Source organism: Balaenoptera physalus (genome assembly GCF_965194825.1).
Source record: "Balaenoptera physalus genome assembly, chromosome: 15".
NCBI lineage: Eukaryota > Metazoa > Chordata > Mammalia > Artiodactyla > Balaenopteridae > Balaenoptera > Balaenoptera physalus.
Genome location: NC_138894.1, coordinates 11,560,663 through 11,579,117, shown reverse-complemented (window position 1 = coordinate 11,579,117; position 18,455 = coordinate 11,560,663). Strand labels below are relative to the sequence as shown.

The following is an 18,455-nucleotide window of genomic DNA, read 5'->3' as shown; positions in this document are numbered from 1 at the left end:
CTCTACACTACCTTCCACACCACAGCTTCCCAACCTCATCTTCTTTCCTACTACTCTGAACCACCCCCATTCAGCCATGTGGCTACCATGCACTACTCACCTGCCCACCTTCCATCCATCCATGAATCCACTTATCCACGCATTCATCCATTCAACTACCACCCATCCACTATCCCAAACATCCAACCAACCACCCATCCACCCATCCATCCTTTCATCCAATGTATACTCATTGGACACTTCCATGGGGCACTATAAGTTTCTCGAAGTGCATTCCCTAGGCCAGCCCCATCAGCATCACCTGGGAACTGATAGAAATGCATATTCTTGGCTTCAGCCCAGACCTACAGAATCAGAAAACAGAACAGCAATCTGTGTTTCAACAAGCCCTCCAGGTGACTGGGATGCATGCTAAAGTTTGAGAACCACTGCTCTAGAGGAACATTCTCTCATTTTCATCTTTGTCAGCTTCACCCTCTTATCACCCATCGAGGGCTTTCCATGCATCCCCCTTGTCTGCCCGTTTTTTTAATAACAGCTTTTTTTGAAATATAATTCACACACCATGCAATTCATCCATGTAAACTACACAATTCAGTAGTTTTTAGTATATTCACAGAATTGTGCTGCTATCACCGTGGTCAATTTTATGACGTTTTCATCACTCCAAAAGGAAACCCTGTACCCAGTAGCTATTTCTCCTCTAACTCTCCAACCTTAGGCAACCACTGATCTACTTGCTGTCTTATAGAGTTTCCTATCCTGGACATTTCATATAAATAGAATCAAACAATGTATGGTCCTCGGTGACTGCTTCTTTCACTTAGCATAATGGTCTACTTGTTTTTAAATTATGAAATATATACAAAAAGTATATGAAATGTATATGTATAGTTTAAAGAAGAATAATAAAATGTGTACCCATGAACTCATCACCCAGCTTAAAAAGTAAAAAATTCTCTTAGAGGGGATGAAAATTGCCGAAGCATCTTAGAAGTTCCCTGTGTGCTCTACCCACATCCACTTACCCAAGAAATAACCACGGTCCTGAGTCTTGCGATAATCACATCCTTGCTTTTCTTTTTTAATTTTTACCACCTTTGTATGCTATCCTAAACAGCATACTATTTTTGCATTTTATATATATGGAAACTTTCAGTCTGTATTCATCTGTTTCACATCTTTTGCTCAATATTAAATTTTTATATCAGTATGTAAGCTGAAGTTCATTTTCATTTCTGTGTGTATTCCACTGCATGATTATACCACAAATTATGTGGTTTATGTAGACATTTAGATTGTACCGTTTTCATCTACCGTAATAATGTTGTGAACATTCTTGTACATGTCTCTTGGTCACAAGTGTAAGACTTCCTCTAAATTATATACCCAGGAGTGGAAGAGAAATTCAAAGCAAAAGTAATTATACCAAATTACACTCTCATCAGCATGGCATGAGAGTTGCTATTACTCTGCGTTCTCACCAGTACTTGACCTTGCCCAGCCTTTTCATTCCTGCCAGTCTGGTGGGTATATTACAAGATCTTGATTTGCAATTTCCTGGTTATAAATGGAGGTTGAGCACCTTTTCATATGTTTCCAAGCATTTGTCTTTCCTCATCTTTCTTTTTCAATTTTTATTGGCGTATAGTTGATTTACAATGTTGTGTTAGTTGCAGGTGTACAGCAAAGTGAATCAATTGTACATATACATATATCCACTCTTTTTTAGATTCTTTTCCTATATAGGCCATTGCAGACTATTGAGTAGAGTTCCCTGTGCTATACAGTAGGTCCTTATTAGTTATCTATTTTATATATAGTGGTGGGTATATGTCAATCCCAATCTCCCAATTTATCCCTTTCCCTTCTTTCTCCCCTGGTAACCATAAGTTAATTTTCTACATCTGTGACTCTATTTCTGTTTTGTATATAAGTTCATTTGTACCAATTTTTTTTTTTGGCCACGCCGCATGGCTTGTGGGATCTCAGTTCCCCGACCAAGGATTGAACCCAGGCCACAGCAGTGAAAGCCCAGAATCCTAACCACTAGGCCACCAGAGAACTCCCTGTACCATTTTTTTTTAGATTCCACATATAAGCAATATCACATGATATTTGTCTATGTCTATCTGACTGACTTCACTCAGTATGGCAATCTCTAGGTCCATCCATGTTGCTGCAAATGGCATTATTTCATTCTTTTTATGCCTAAGTAATATTCCATTGTATATATGTACCACATCTTCTTTATCCACTCCTCTGTCGATGGACATTTAGGTTGCTTCCATGTCTTGGCTGTTGTAAATAGTGCTGCAATGAACATTGGGGTGCATGTATCTTTTCAAATTATGGTTTTGTCCAGATATATGCCCAGGAGTGGGATTGCTGGATCATATGGTAGCTCTATATTTAGTTTTCTAAGGAACCTCCATAATGTTCTCCATGATGGTTGTACCAATTTACATTCCCAACAGTGTAAGAGGGTTCCCTTTTCTCCACACCCTCTCCAGCATTTATTGTTTGTAGATTTTTTTTTTGGCCGAGCCGAGCATGGCTTGTGGGATCTTAGTTCCCCCACCAGGTATTGAAGCCGCACCCCCTGCATTGGGAGCGTGGAATCTTAACCACTGGACCGCCAGGGAAGTCCCTCTATTATTCTATTTGGCTGTATTTTTCTTTTTTTCTTTGTTTTTTTGGCTGTGTTGAGTCTTTGTTGCTGTGTGCGGGCTCTTCTCTAATTGCGGTGAGCAGGAGCTACTCTTTGTTGTGGTGCGCAGGTTTCTCATTGCAGTGGCTTCTCTTGTTGCAGAGCATGGGCCCTAGAGTGTAGTTGCAGCGTACTGGCTTAGTTGCTCCTTGGCATGTGGGATCTTCTCGGACCAGGGCTCAAACCCATGTCCCCTGCGTTGGCAGGAGGATTCTTAACCACTGCACCACCAGGGAAGTCCCTGGCTGTATTTTTCTTATTGATTTGCATGTTATTTTTTTCTGGGAATAATCTTCTGTCAGATATATGTGTGTTGTAAATATCTTCTCCAACTTTGGAGCTTTCATTCTCTTAATTGTGGCTTTTTCTTTTTTTTATTGAGGTATTATTTACAAACAATAAAATGCACAGACTTTAAGTGTACAGTTGGATGAATTTGGGCACATACATACATCCATGTAACCATCATGGGTAGAAATTTCCGTCACCCAACAAAGCTGCCATGCACCCCTTTTCAGGCAATCTCTGCAAACCCTGCGGGCAATCGTTGTGCTTTCTATCACTATAGATTTGTTTCGCTTGTTCTACAACTTCACGTAAATGAAATCATGCATATGGTACCCTTTCTTTTCCTATGGCTTCTTTAGCTCAGCCTAGTGTTTTAGATATTCGTCCATGTTGTTGCATATTTCAGTATTCCATTATATGAATATGACATTATATGATAGTATTCCATTATTTGAATATGACAGTTTATTTATCCATTCCCCTGTTCATGGACATTTGGATTGATTAAAGTTTTGGTGTATTATGAGTAAAGCTGCTATGAACATTCTTGTACACATTTTTTTGTGGAAATGTTCTTGCATTTCTCTTGGGTAAATACCTATAAACGGAATTTGGGTTTTAAAGAAAATACCTAACATTTTTCCAAAGTGGTTGTACCATTTTACACGCCCGCAGCAACGTGACTGTTCCACTGCTCCTCATCCTTGTCAGCTTTTGATATTGTTAGCCTTTTTCGTTTGAGTCATTCTGGTGGGTGTGAGGTTGTACCTAATTGTAATTTTTTTTTAAATTTATTTTTAAATAAATTTATTTATTTATTTATTTTTGGCTGCGTTGGGTCTTCGTTGCTGCACACGGGCTTTCTCTAGTTGCGGTGAGCGGGGGCTACTCTTCACTGTGGTGCACAGGCCTCTCATTGTGGTGGCTTCTCTTGTTGCAGAGCAAGGGCTCTAGGCACACGGGCTTCAGTAGTTGTGGCGCGCAGGCTCAGTAGTTGTGGCTCGTGGGCTCTAGAGCGCAGGCTCAGTAGTTGTGGCGCACGGGCTTAGTTGCTCCACGGCATGTGGGATCTTCCCAGACCAGGGATTGAACCCGTGTCCCCTGCATTGGCAGGCGGATTCTTAACCACTACACCACTAGGGAAATCCCCCTAATTGTAATTTTAATTTCCATTTCTTTAATCACTAATGATACCGAGCATCTTTTCATGCTCACATATCTTTCTTTAGTGAAAGGACTCTTCACGTTTTTGCCTATCTTTCATTGTCTTTTTATATGACATCGCAGGAGTTCTTTTATATTTTGGATACAAGTCCTTTGTCAGATATGTTCTGCTAATATTTTCTTCCACTCTGTGGTTTGATTTTTCAATTTCCAAGCAGTGTCTTAGGAAGATCAAAAGTTTCGAATTCTGATGTTTAATTTGTTGATTAGCTTATCTTTTAGAGTAGTGCATTATGTGGTCTAAGAACTAATTGTCTACCCCAAACCAAGATCGTGAAGATATTCTCCTGTGTTTCATTCTATAAACTTTATAAGTTTAGCTTCTTTGTTTAGGATTATGGCCTAACTTGACTTAATTTTTGTATCTAATATGAGGGAGGGCTCAGAATTCTTTTGGTCTATACAGATATCCAATTCAGCACCATTTGTTGAAAAGACTATTCATTTCCACATTGAATAACTTTGACACCTTTGGTGAAAATTGATCAACCATATATTGTGGGTCTCTTCTAGAATCCCTATTCTGTTCCATTGATCTGTTTGTCTATCTTTATGCCAATATCACACTGTCTTGATTACGGTAGCTCTAAAGCAAGTCTTGAAATCAGGTAGTGTAAGTCTTCCAACTTTGTTGTTCTTTTACAAAATAATACAATTTCTGGCTATTCTGGTTCCTTTCCATTTTCATACAAATATTAGCATCAGCTTGACAATTTCTACCAAAAAAGCCTGCTGGAATTTTCCTGTCTTTTGTTTTAATCAAATGCTTTTATTTGTTTTGTTTTGGTTTGGTTTTAGTTTTGCATTCTATCTTCGCTATTGACTTACTAGCTATACATCTTTGATTATTTTTAGTGGTTGCTTGGGGATTACAATAGTGACCCTTAACCTATCAGAGTCTACCTTGAGTTAATATTATGCTACTTTACATATAATAATTGTTATATTTATTACATATAATATGTAATACAATTATAATAGCATAATTGTATTTTCACCTTTGTTATACACTCTCGAATTGGTTTGCTAGTATTTTTTTTTATTGCCTGATTTTTTTTTTTAAACATCTTTATTGGAGTATAATTGCTTTACAATGGTGTGTTAGTTTCTGCTGTATAACAAAGTGAATCAGCTATACATATACATACATCCCCATATCTCCTCCCTCTTGCGTCTCCCTCCCACCCTCCCTATCCCACGCCTCTAGGTGGACACAAGGTTTGCTAGTACTTTGATTAGGATTTTTGCATCTGTATTTATGAATGAGATTGACTGCAATATTTTTCTTGTAATGTCCTTGTTTGGTTTTAATATCAAGTTATACTACCTCATGAAATTGATTGAGTAGCATTTCTTCTTTTTACTCTCTAGGAGCATTTGGGTAAGACTGGAATCATGTATTCCTTGAAAGTTTGGCAGAACTCGCCTCTAAATATGAAGCTGGTGGGTTTTTTCTGCAATGATTTAAATACAGATTTATTTTACTTTACGCCTGTTCAGCTTTTCTGTCTTTTAAAGTCAATTTTGGTAAGTTTAATTTGTCTAGGAATTTATAAATTTCATCTAAGTTTTCAAATATTTCAGCATAAAATTGTTCATAATATCTTTACTTTTTTTATTGTGGCAAAATATATAACATAAAATTTTACCATTTTAACCATTTTTAAATGTGGAATTAAGTACATTCACAATGTTTAACAATCACCACTATTTCGAGAATTCTTTCATCATCCTAAACAGAAACTCTATCCATTAAACAATAAATCCCCTTTTCCTCCTCCACCGAGCTCCTGGTAACCTCTATTCTACTTTTTGTCTTTCTGGATTTGCCTATTCTAGATACTTCGTGTACGTGGAATCATATAATATTTGTCCTTTATGTCTGGTTTATTTCAGTTAGCATAATGTTTTTATCCATATTGTAGCATGTGTGAGAACTGCATTCCTTTTTATGGCTGAATAATATCTAATTGTATGTACATATCACATTTTGTTTAACTCTTCATCTGTTGATGGACACTTTCGTTGCTTCCACCTTTTTGGCTATTGTGAATAGTGCTGCTATGAACATTGGTGTACACATACCTGTTTGAGTCCCTGTTTTTAATTATTTGGGGTTTTATACCTAGGAGCGGTAATTCCATGTTTAACTTTTTGAGGAACCATCAAACTATTTTCCACCATAGTTTCTTACTGTTCTCTGTTTAATCTGTGCAATATCTAAAAATATCTCCCCTTATTTTATTCTCTGTGGGGTTGTGTGTGTGTAACTTTCCAATCTTTTACTATTGCAAATAATGCTGCTAAGACACAGTCTTATTCGTAAATTATTTCACATGAATCAGTACATCAGTAGGATTCATTTCCCAAAATGGAACTGGTCAAAGTGTGTTTGCATCTTGGCAGATATTGCAAAACTGCCCTTGGTGCTGGTCATTTTCTCGTTTGCTCTCAGCTCCTCCAGCAAGAGGGGACCTTTGCATGCTTTGTTCTCTATCAAGCTTCATTCTTGCCCTTCCTCACTCCATAGCTCAGGGGCTGAACACCTGCAAACTCCATTTCCCAAATTCCCTTGCCAGATGGTAGAAGGGGAGATATTCTTGTTCCCTTCCCTTCTGTTCTCCTCTCCTCCCCTCCCCTCCTCTCACCTCTTTCCCCCTCCTCCTCCTTCTTCCCCTTCCTCTTCCTCTCTCTCTCTGATTCAGGAGACGTCTCTGGAAGTAGCTACATCCCTTCAGAGACCCCAGCTTGACTCCCATCTCTCCATGGTTCCAGCCTTGGCCAAGCAGCCCCTCCTCTTCAGTTTCACTACTGGTTGGGCATCATTTTCTGAGTGGTTCCAGTACCCCGTGCAGCAAACTCAGTGATGCAGCCATGGCTCTGCGTTTGTCTCTGGTCATACCACTGCGTCCCTTCCCCCCAGCCATGGAAGTAGTAGCTTCTTCCTCCAGTTACTAATGTCTCAGTAACTTCAGTTTCCCCTTTTTGATCCCTTGGTCCTTTCATAAACATATTTTCTCTATCAAATCCCCTCTGTTTCAAATATCTGGTATGATGTTTTCTTTTCCTGGCTGGACCCTGACTGATTATCCTCCATAAATGTTGTACCATTGTACACTCCTGAAATGTGAGAGCCTTATCAAAATCTGGCATACACTTTTGGATTTTTATCAGTCCGATAAGTGAAAAATGGTATTTTGGTGTAGTTGTCATTTGTATTTCTCGCATTATAAATGAGGCTAGACATATTTCCATATGTTTAAAAGTCATTTGTATTTCCCTTGGTGTTAGTTGACTGTTTATATAATTTTCTCTTTTATTCTATTGGGATGTTAGCCATTTTCTTATTGATTTCTAGTATCCTTTCAAGTATTAGGGAAACTAGGCCTTTGTGATATGAGCTCTAAATATGTATCTTCTATTTGTCTCATAGCTTTGCTTATGGTGTTCTGGGGTTTTTATTCCCCCATGAAAACTTTTTTTTTAATGTATGCAAACTATTTGTTTTATGGCTTCTGGCTTCTGAGTCATAATTAGATCTTTTCCACTCCAAATTTATTAAGGAATTCTCTCATGCTTCTTTCTAGAAGTTTGTGGTTTCTTAAAGTTTCGTAACTAATACCTTTTCTCTTTCTGATTTTTTTTTTCCCCTATAAATTTCTTCATTTTTTTGTCCAGCTGCCCAAAGGTTCTTTCTTTATCTTGAAAGTCCAATAACTTCAGTAGGATGTGGCCACATGTTCATCCTCTGGGGTCAGTTTTCCCTGGCATATGGTGTACCTTTCAATATGTAGATTCAAGTCTTCTTTTCTTTTGTTAGTAATTTATTTAGTGGTGTAATTTACATACCATAAAATCCACTTGTTTTGTACCATTCAATAAATTTTAGTAAATTTACAGAGTTGGACAGCCATCACCGTGCCCCACCTTAGAACCTATCTCCCCAAGAAATCCCTCATGTTTGTTTGGAGTCATTCTCGCATTCGCATCCCAGGGCCCACGCAACTACCAATCTCCTTCTGTCTCTGTGTATTTACTTTTTCTGGACTTTTCATATTAAAGGCATCGTACAATATGTGGCCTTTTGCATCTGGCCTTCACTTGGCATAGTGTTGTAGAGGCTTATCCACGGTGTAGCATACATCAGTCCTTCATTCCTTTTTATCGCCTAATAGTATTACGTCATACACATGTATCATTCATCATTTGTTAATCCACTCATTAGTTCATGGTCACTGTGTTACCTCTACTTCTTGTCTATTATGAATAAAGCTGCTACGAACGTTTATGTACAAGTCTCTGTGTGGACATATAGGTAGAAGTGGAACAGCTTTTTAAGACACTGCCAGACTTTTCTAAGGTGACTGCACCATTTTACATTCCCTCAGCAACGTGTGATGCTGCAGTTTCTTCATTTCCTCGACAATGTTCGTTATTTCCTCTTTTTATGTATTTATTACTGTGGATATGTATCTCATTGTGGCTGTAATTTGCATTTCCCTAATATCTAATGATACTGAGCATCTTTTCATGTGCTCTTAGCCATTCATGCATCTTCTTTGCTTATATGTCTATTCAAATCTTCTGCTCATTTTTTAGTTGGATTGTTTGTCTTATTATTGAGTTGTAAGAGTCCTTTATATACTCTAAATACAAGTCTTTTATCAGATATATGATTTGCAAATAGTCTGTGGCTTGTCTTTTCCTTTTCTTAATGGTGTCTTTTGAAGTGCAAACATTTTCAATTGGCTGAAGTTCAATTTTTTTTTTCTTTTATCGCGTCATATCTAAGAACTCTTTGCCCAACCCAGGATCATGAAGATTTTCTCCAATTTTTTCTTCTAAAATGTTTTAGTTTTAATTCTTACATTTAGCTCTATGATTCATTTTGAATTAATTGGCATATGGGTATCCAATTTTTCAAGCACCATTTGTTAAAAGGACTATCCTTTTCCCATGTGAGTTTTTTTAAATTATATTTTTAAATATTCTGTTACATTGTTCAGGTTTTCTACTTTGGGGTCTACATTTATGGGCTTAACATTTCTCCTTGGTTTTCTTCTATATCTGTCATTTTCTCCCTGATCCTTCTTGGCTCTTTATTTCCATCTTATTTTGGTCGCTTTTCTTATTTCTGTGCCTCTCACTGGATTGTCTGCAGAGTCTAATGTCCCTTGGGCTTCCTTTCATGTGGTCTTCCTTCCTGTGATGTTTTTGTTTTTTTTCTATTCGTTTTCTGAGTTTTGCCGGCTCACATGTCCTTGTCTGACTCCTGAGTTCGTTCTGGGGATGTATTTTTGCTGGCACTTTCTGCGCTCGGCTCCCATCAAGCCGTGACTCTCGCTGTCTGTCTTGCTATTCATTCCCCCCAGGTGACTTCTGCCACCCTTCCACACTTGCAGCTTCTAGGGCACTCACAGTTGCTTTTGGCAGCCCTTATGTTTATTTTGAACCTGCAGATTATATCTGTCTCCTTGTTTTGCTGAAAATTGAGTTATTTTCCTTCTCCTTGTTGCTTTTGTATGCTCTCCAAGAGTAGAAGAAGAAAATTGCTATCTTGTATTGGCACGCTCATATCTGAGAGCCCCAGTCATGGATCTCTGCTTATTTATCATTCCAGTGATTCACTCAGTGCCAGGGTCTGAAACAGGCATCTTTCCAACAATTCTGGATAATTATAAAATATTTTCTCTTTGAAAATTACCTCTTCCCCTTTTCTTTCCTAGCTCTGTCGCGAATTCACTCTATCCTCTGTGGAACTTCTCATTCTGTTCTGCACATTTAAAAATCTTTCGGGACTTCCCTGGTGGCAGAGTGTTTAAGAATCCGCCTGCTAACGCAGGGGACACGGGTTCGAGCCCTGGTCCAGGAAGATCCCACATGCCGCGGGGCAACAAAGCCCGTGCACCACAACTACTGAGCCTGTGCTCTAGAGCCCGTGAGCCACAACTACTGAGCCTGAGTGCCACAACTACTGAAATCTGTGCGCCTAAGAGCCCATGCTCTGCAACAAGAGAAGCCACCGCAATGAGAAGCCCACGCACCACAACGAAGAGTAGCCCCTGCTCACCGCAGCTAGAGAAAGCCCACGGGCAGCAACAAAGACCCAACGCAGCCAAGAGAGAAAGAAAGAAAGAAAGCAAACAAGCAAGCAAGCAAGCTATCAAATCTCATCCATTTAATATGGACCATTAAAAAAAAATCTTTCTTCCGCGTTTTTCATCTCTCTGGGCTGCATTCTGCATAATTTCTTCTAGATTTTTCAGGAGAGGCCTTAGGTAATCAACCACTCTATTAAAAACTTCTGGCAGATCCCTATCCCTCTCCCTCACTTCATCCTTCTCCATAGCATTTTCCACCATTTGACCCACTGTATTTTATGTATGTTGCCTTTTTTGCTCCCACTATTTTCTTAAATTCTTGAGTAAACTTTTGATTCAAGTATAACACATCTATGGAAAAGTACACAAACCAAAGCGTCCAGCTCAATGAATTATGGCAAGGCAAACATACCCACATAACAACATTCAGACCACGAAACAAAGTCCCAACATCCCAGAGGCCCCTTGAGCCCCTCAGCCCCCCTCTACCGAGGGCTGCTACCCCTCTCCTAACTGCCAGTTGGTTTTGTCTGGTTTTTAACTTTATATAAAAGAAATCATATAGTATGCATTGTTTTGTGCCTGGCTTCTTTTGCTCATCATTTTATTTGTGAAATGCATTCACAAACCTAAATGCTGTTGGGTGTAGTTGTGGCTCATTTATTCTCATTGCTGTATAGTATTCCATTGTGCAAATACCGTAATTTATTTATGCCTTCTACTGCTGAAGGAGATTTTGGTGGTTGCTAATTTTGGACTGTTATGAGTAGTGCTGCTGTGAACATTTTTCTTTTGATAATGCTGTTCTGTGCCTTTCTGTTGGTTGTATACCTAGGAGCAGAATTGCTGGGGTAGAGGGTATGTATTTTGCTTCTTAGCTGCTCGTTTTCTTGGAACTTTATCTGTGGGAATCCTTTGGGACTTGACCCAAATTTCATGCTCCGGTGAGGATTTGTCTTTGCCTCCTCTAGTTACCTGGGGCACTGCCAACCAGAGACCGCGTCAAGTTTCCTCCAGACCGTGCAGGTGGCATGAGTGCAGAATGCAACCTGCATGAGGCCTCACTTGTGGTTACAAATTTTCGGGAAAATTCCTGCCCCTCCACCCGGAGCCACGCTGGAGATGGGCGAGTTTCCTTACTGTCTTCTTCCGTGTGGTGGATTCTTTCTCACTGATTGAGGGTTTAGGGTTGGCAGTGCCAGCTCTGCATAGCAGATTAGTTTGCTCGGGCTGCCATCAGAATGTACCACAAATTGGGCGGCTTATAACAACACGAATGAGTTCTCTCACAGTTCTGGAGGCTAGAAGTCTGAAATCAAGGTGTTGGTGGGTTGACTCCTTCTGATGGACCCGGGGGAGAATCTCTTCCACGTCTCTCCCAGCTCCTGCAGGCTGCCTGCCATCTTCGGTGCTCCTTGGCTTGGAGATGTATCACTGCATCTCTGCTTCCATCTCCACACGGCGTTCTGCCTCTGTCTCTGTGTCTCTACAGGCCTGTCATCTCTCTGTCCCTCTCCTCTGCTTATAAGGACACCAGTCATTATGGGTTAAGCGTCCAACCTACTCCAGTACGATCTCGTTTTACCTAATTACAGCTGCAATGACCCTATTTCCAAATAAGGTCACATGCAAAGGTAGCAGGGATTGGGACTTCAACATAGTTTTATAGGGGCTGCAATTCCACCCATGTCACATGGGGTGTCCTGTTAGACTGCCCACCCCAGGCAGTGCTCGGCTCTCTCTCCTGGGCCCTGGCAGTCGTCAAAGAGAAGAACCGGTTCTCCAAGATTTGCCAGAAACTCAGAGGACAAAAGTCTGCTTTGCTTCCACTTGCCTCACAGACTTTCTGCTTTTACTTTATTTTTGGTTTCTGTGGATTTCTTGCTTTTATGTTAACCCAGCAATACATCTCATAAAAAGAATCCCTTGGGAATTCCCTGGTGGTCCAGTGGTTAGGACTCCGCGCTTTCACTCTCATGGCCTTGGGTTCGATCCCTGGTCGGGGAACTAAAATCCCGCAAGCCACACAGTGCGGCCAAAAAAAAAAAAAAAAAAAAAAGATTCCTTTATGCTTCATCTAGCTTTTCCCCGCTCTTTTCTTTTCTTTAATAAATTTATTTATTATTTTATGTTTTGGCTGCGATGGGTCTTCGTTGCTGTGCGTGGGCTTTCTCTAGCTGCGGCGAGCGGTGGGGCTACTCTTCGTTGCGGTGCATGGGCTTCTCATTGCAGTGGCTTCTCTTGTTGCAGAGCACGGGTTCTAGAGTGCAGGCTCAGTAGTTGTGGTGCACAGGCTTAGCTGCTCCGCGGCATATGGGATCTTCCCGGACCAGGGCTTGAACCCGTGTCCCCTGCATTGGCAGGTGGATTCTTAACCAATGCGCCACCAGGGAAGCCCCCCGCTCTTTTCAATAAGGATCATGGCCAGGAGACCCAGCCTAACAAGCCCATCACTGGCTTTTGTCCATGTTTGCTCCTCTACGCCACTCCTCTGCACGGGCAGGACCTTCATGTCAGATGTCTGCCCACGCCAACCAAACCCTGGGCCTCCTGAACCCAGGACCCACTCCTCCTGTGCCTACCCACCACCCAGAAGGAAGACCCTACCTCAGGGCAGGCCCCTGGCCTTGACATCTTGCCTGAGTTAGGGGCACGGGCTCTGGAACTGAATGCCTGCGTTATACCACCTGGTTGTGCCACCACAGGGAAACTGCTTCCCATCACTAGCCTGGGTTTTCCCACCTGTAAACTGGGGACTCTGTAAGGCTGTGTGACACTGAGCACAGTGAATGCTCCGGCCAGCCGGCTGTGCTCATCAAAGCGCGTCCATCCTGGACTGGCCTGCAGCCCACCTACCAGCAGGAGGGGTCCAGTGAGGATGCGTAGCAGACCCTAGAGGAATGAAGTAGCCCAAGAAAGGTCCTCTGAGGGGACACAGTGAGGGAACACTGTCCCTCAGACCTCCAGCCCCCACCCCCTGCTCGTGTCTCTGTGTCTCAGGGAACATCTACCATTATGTGCCCTGGTACAACACCAAGCCCGTCGTGGCCGTGACCTCCTACTGGGAGGACGTCAGCTTCCGCATGAACTGCCTCAACCTCCTCCAGTTCACTCGGGACCGCCTGGTGAGTGGTGTGGGGATGGGGGATGGGGTGGTGGTACAGGGAAGGACCAGGGTCATTGATGGGAGGCTTGGGAAAATGAGTCTCAGTCTTAGGAACCCGGTCACTCAGCTCTCTCATGCATTCCACGCCAATTGAGATGGACGTGCCAGACACAGGCACTGAAGACACAACGATGGGTAGACACAGTGTTCGCCAGCAGGGAAGTTGGATGTGCAAATAGGCGGTACGCAGTGCAGTTGGGCTGCGGTGGAGATGCAGGAGAACCATAGGGGCAGAGAGATTGGGGTGGGGGAGATGAAGAGAGGAGAGTCAGAGGAGGTGTTCAAAAAGGAGATGACATTGGAGCAGAGTCTTGCTGGGGGCAGTGGTGGGGTACAGAGAAGGGAACGACGGGCAGAGCCATGGTGATAGGAAGTTCGGGGGTGGTGGGGGCTTGGAGGTGAGGTGGAAATAAGGCCAGGGAAGCTGGGAAGGTTCAGATCACAAAAGGTCTTCATGGCTGTTAAGGAAGGAAGCCGCAAAGCAGTTTTAGGCAGGAGAGCCACCCGGTGCCTCCGCCTCAAATATGACTTTCTCGCACCGATAGAAGGGGAGCCCAGCGTCAGGGCCCTGTAACCTCTTCACGGTCCCACCCTGTCCTGGCTCCGTCCCGCCACCCATTGGGAGGGTGGGTGGGAATCCTAGCCTTGCAAGGGCCTGTGACAGCTTTGGACTGACATTCCCAGGTTACCCCTCAAATGTCCCCAGGTCCTGGCTGAAACCATCTTGGGCCAATCGGCCCTGCAGCCTGTCCTGAGGGAGCCCCATGCTCACTTGTCGCTTCTCTCCTGCTGGGCAGAAAGCCAATCTGGACACCCTGAAATCCATGAGGAATCCAAGGGACCCGGCTCTGCTCCCCCAGTGGGAGAAACTGCTGAGGGAGCTGATGGAGGACTGCAAGTAGGGGCGGTGGGCACCTCACCCGGGGCCCGGGCTGAGCCAGATCAGGCTCACACAGGCTCTGGGGTGCAGACAGGACCCTACAGAACAGCCCTCACCGCCACCCTTCCGCACCCCTGCCTCCGCAGGAAATACGAGCTCTGCGCAGGTCTCTCCCCAAACCGCAGAGCTGCCTCTCTCCCATTCAGGGACCCCCAAAATGGCCCTGACCTCCCCACCCATCACTGTTCTCCCCACACCCATGCCCGGTGCTCCCACCAAACCAGCCTCCCCGTTGTCCAGACGAGCCCTGCACGGTCCCGGCCCGCACCTTCTCCCCGCCGCTCCTTCTCTCCACAAGGCCCTCTTCAGGGTTCTGCCTGTTCTGGAAGGGCCACTGTAAGGCTCCTCCTGGCCCAGCAGCCCACTTGGATCCTCCCCCCTCCCGCCCGGGTTTGGTTGGCCCCTGTCTCACAGCTCACACCTCCGTCCACGAGGAGGTGCTGAGCGCGGGCCTGGCACACTGCAGGGGCTGGGAGGATGCGAAGGGGAAGGATGAGGACCCGGGGCCAGGACCGCAGTGAGTGGGCTTCCTAAGGAGGGTGGGCAGGGCTCCCCGGGCCAGGCCAGCAGGCATGGGGCAGGATCTTGGGTCTAGGAAGGGCCCTGAGGCCAGGCGGGATGGTGAGCAAGTGACGTGGACAGAGACTCAGCCCCGCCCTCCCGGTCCTGGCCACAGGCGCCCACTGCCCTGCATGGCTGATCAGCCCAAAGCAACCGACCTGGACGTGAAGAGGTGGCGGCTCCGCAGCCTCCTTCTGCAGCAGCTGGTCCAGAAGGCCAAGGAAGCCCAGCCCAGGGACATGGTGGCCACCGCGGAGGGCTGGCTGTACCGCCTCAATGCCGTGCTCCCCGAGGTGGGTGCTGGACACTCCGGCCGGGAGCGGGCCTTGAAGCCGGCCACGTGGGCCTGACGCCCTCCCGCCCGGCAGCCCCAGATGAACCTCCCGGACGTGATGATCTGGCTGATGTCCCGGGAGCAGCGAGTGGCCTATGCACAGGTGCCCGCCCACACCATCCTGTTCTCCCCGACCGGGGCCCGGCACTCCGGCAGGTTCTGTGGGAAGACACAGACCCTCTTCCTGCAGGTGAGGAGGCCAGGGGTCCTCAGGGGAGGAGAGGGCCCAGGACATCCCAAAGGAGAAGCCCTGAACCCCCCCTCCCAGGCAGCCCCCATGAGCCTCCCAAGGGCATGCCCACTTCCTCTCTGCCAGGCCCTTTACCAGGTGAAATGGGGTTTAAACAGTTCTCCAGAGGAAGGCGGGGGCCTGGGACCATCAGCATGTGGCCGACACCAAGTCCATGCCCCCCATAAATATTCCTCAAATTTGTCCCCTCCGTCATCCAAGTGATGCCTCACTTGGTCCTGTCCCTGTCCTCTCTCCCCTGGACCACGATTGGCTGCTATCTGCATATTTAATATCTATAAGGTTTGGGCGCCAGCCCCTCATATCAGACACAATCCATAAATAAGGCTGACTGACCACACGTCCCCTGCCCTGAAGACGGCCCTGTGCTTCCAGCCCTCCCCCTGGGAGGCAGGTGGGGGACATTGCCTCCGTCTCGGAGACGTCCCTGGCTCCCCACTGCCCTTTCCGCCACGGTGGAAGGGCCCACCTGAGTCCTTCTCGTCCTGCAAGGATCACTGAGACTTGAATCCTGGCTCTACCACTCACTGGCTTGTGTGAGCCGGAGCCAACTCCTGACCGTGTCTGGCCTCAGCCTGCTCCTCTGTGAAATGGGCCTGGCGATAATGATGCCCGCCCTGCGGTGGTGTGTGAGGATCAGAGCACTTAGCACGTTGCCTGGCGCATAGCAAGCATCATTGTCAATGGCACCATCAGCACCACTCCTCCCTGGAGCATTCCCAGGTTCCCCAGCGGCACTGACCCTCTCCCCCCGCAACCCGTACCAGCCTCTGTTATGCCCATCACCCAGCTCAGGGTGAGGCCCCTGCTCCCAGGGCTCGGGGTAAAGGGGCAGCCGTGTGTGCCCCTCCCTCACCCGCACCCCTGCCCCTGGGGGACCCGCACCCCCGTGGTTGTTGACCTGCCTCTGACTCAGTACCCAGAGGGTGAAGGAAAGAAGGACATGCTCCCAGCCCAGCTCCGGGTCTGCATGTGGCTTGGCAACGTGACAGACAGCAAGGATCTGCAGCTGCTCCGCCAGGGCGAAGTGGTCGTGTCTGCGGAGACGGTGAGCAGGGCCCCGGGTGGGGCCGGCGGGAGGGTGACCCGGCAACAGCCCAGCTCCGAAGGTGGAGAAGAACATTACTGGCAGAATCTGAGAACCGTGAAAGGGGCTTGAGAAAGGTGGCGGAAACTAAAGAGGTCCCCTGTTGACAAGCCACAGGCTGTGGTGACAGGAGAGCAGCTGAATGGTCCCCTGGGGCTGGTCACTCTCACCCAGATGGAGGTTTATTGGGAGTTTCTCCCAATTAGTTCAGGGTATGTGAGGTGAGCAAGCCTCCAACTGCTTGCAGGGGGTCTCGTCCATCATCAACGTGACAGCCCAGGCCCCCTGCCGACCCCAGCTGGGTCCTGCAGGCCAGCCTGGTGGTCCCAGGGAGGGGGAGGCCTGGGACAGTCAGAGGAGCCGGAAATGAGGCATCTTCCCTTAGAACCGTAAACCCAGGAGGTGGGTGAGCAGCCGGCCAGAGGCTGCTCTATGATCAGAGGAGGGGGAGGACATGGCTCAGGAGAAGGTCCTGAGAACAGAAGAGAAATAAGTTTTGAGTTTCGGGCTTTCTAACTTACTTTGTCAAAACATTTTCATGGTTCCTAAGTTGCATGTTGTGGATAGATTGTAGAACTTGGAGGTGCTGAGACAGAGAGGGATTTAGGTTGAGTGTAGGGAGCAGGGGCTGCGTGCCCAGAAGGGGAATGTGGAAGAAAGGTCCAGAGGCAGCAAAGACGTGGCAGTGGTGGAGCAGGACCAGGTTCCCCAGGGTCAGCAGTGACACGGGGCGGACAGGTCACATCGCAGGCGCCACCAGGCTCTAACATGGGCATCTACCCCACTCCACTCCTCGAGAGCTGAGCTGCCTGGGGTAGAGGTGACCTTTGAGCCTCAGTCTCCTCACCTGTGAAATGGGAGTGTGCGGCTGAAAGGGGATAGTTCATGTAATGCCCTTGGCTTGGGCCCAGCCACAGTGAGCACTTGATGAGTGGCAGCTGCCTGTGCTGATTGACAGCGGGGGCAGTGCTGTCCCATTACAAGTGACAACGCAGCTCCTGCCCCCGGGAGGAGGCCGGTGCTGGGTATGCTGGGGAGGGGGGGCAGCAGGCACTGATGGACTCCCCTCCCCCAGTACGAGAACCAGGCCAAGTATAAGGACCAGTGGGGACAGCAGTGGCTGCAGCACTGCCCCAGCTTCTCGGACGTCATGGGGCACAAGGCCCTCCCCAGGGAAGATTTCAAGGAGCCCCATGGATGGCACTGGCAGGGGCCGTGGACAGCGGAGCCTCAGCGGAGGTAAGGCTGGGATGCGGGACCCGGAGCCTGTGTGCCCCCAGACAGGCAGCACCGGAGCTGGCACTTCTTTTTACCCAGGAGGGCCAGTAGGCAGCAGCCCAGAGAGGCGGGCACACAGCCACTGCAGCCTGGTCCCGGGGGCTGGGGCGCATAGGACAGGGGGCCCTGTCCGCCACCCTACCCTGCATGCCAGGCCCCGCTGCCCAGCCTTGCCCAGAGCAGGTGGGGCTGCCAGGTACAGGAGCGCTCAGCCAACAGAGGAGGACACCAGGGGCCTGTAAGCTGAGGGAGATATGCTGGGAACTTGGGGTCTCACTGCCCCCAGGCTCCTCCTGGACACAGACATCAACAAGAGCCAGGTGCTGGAGGAGGTGTACGAGAACCAGCACCGGGACGCCACGGGGGCCTGGGGGCCTGCCGCCATCCCCAACACAGACGCGGTGAGCAGGGGGCGTGGGGGGCCAAGCGATTCAACCAGGGGGGCACCTTGGAAGCTGGGGTGTCTGAGTGGAAAGAGCACTGGGTCAGGCGTTACCATCTGAGCCCTGCTCCCTG

General features: G+C 46.8%; 1 protein-coding gene across 1 annotated transcript in view; it reads left to right on the top strand.

Annotated features, from left to right (window-relative positions):
• Positions 1 to 18,455, top strand: part of FER1L5 (fer-1 like family member 5) — a 336,005-nt gene that overhangs the window by 303,210 nt on the left and 14,340 nt on the right. Inside the window, exons 21-27 of the mRNA XM_082426211.1 lie at positions 13,324 to 13,448; positions 14,287 to 14,387; positions 15,106 to 15,283; positions 15,359 to 15,514; positions 16,491 to 16,622; positions 17,737 to 17,900; positions 18,226 to 18,340. Coding sequence (XP_082282337.1) covers positions 13,324 to 13,448; positions 14,287 to 14,387; positions 15,106 to 15,283; positions 15,359 to 15,514; positions 16,491 to 16,622; positions 17,737 to 17,900; positions 18,226 to 18,340 — 971 coding nt within the window. The remainder of the gene's footprint in view (positions 1 to 13,323; positions 13,449 to 14,286; positions 14,388 to 15,105; positions 15,284 to 15,358; positions 15,515 to 16,490; positions 16,623 to 17,736; positions 17,901 to 18,225; positions 18,341 to 18,455) is intronic.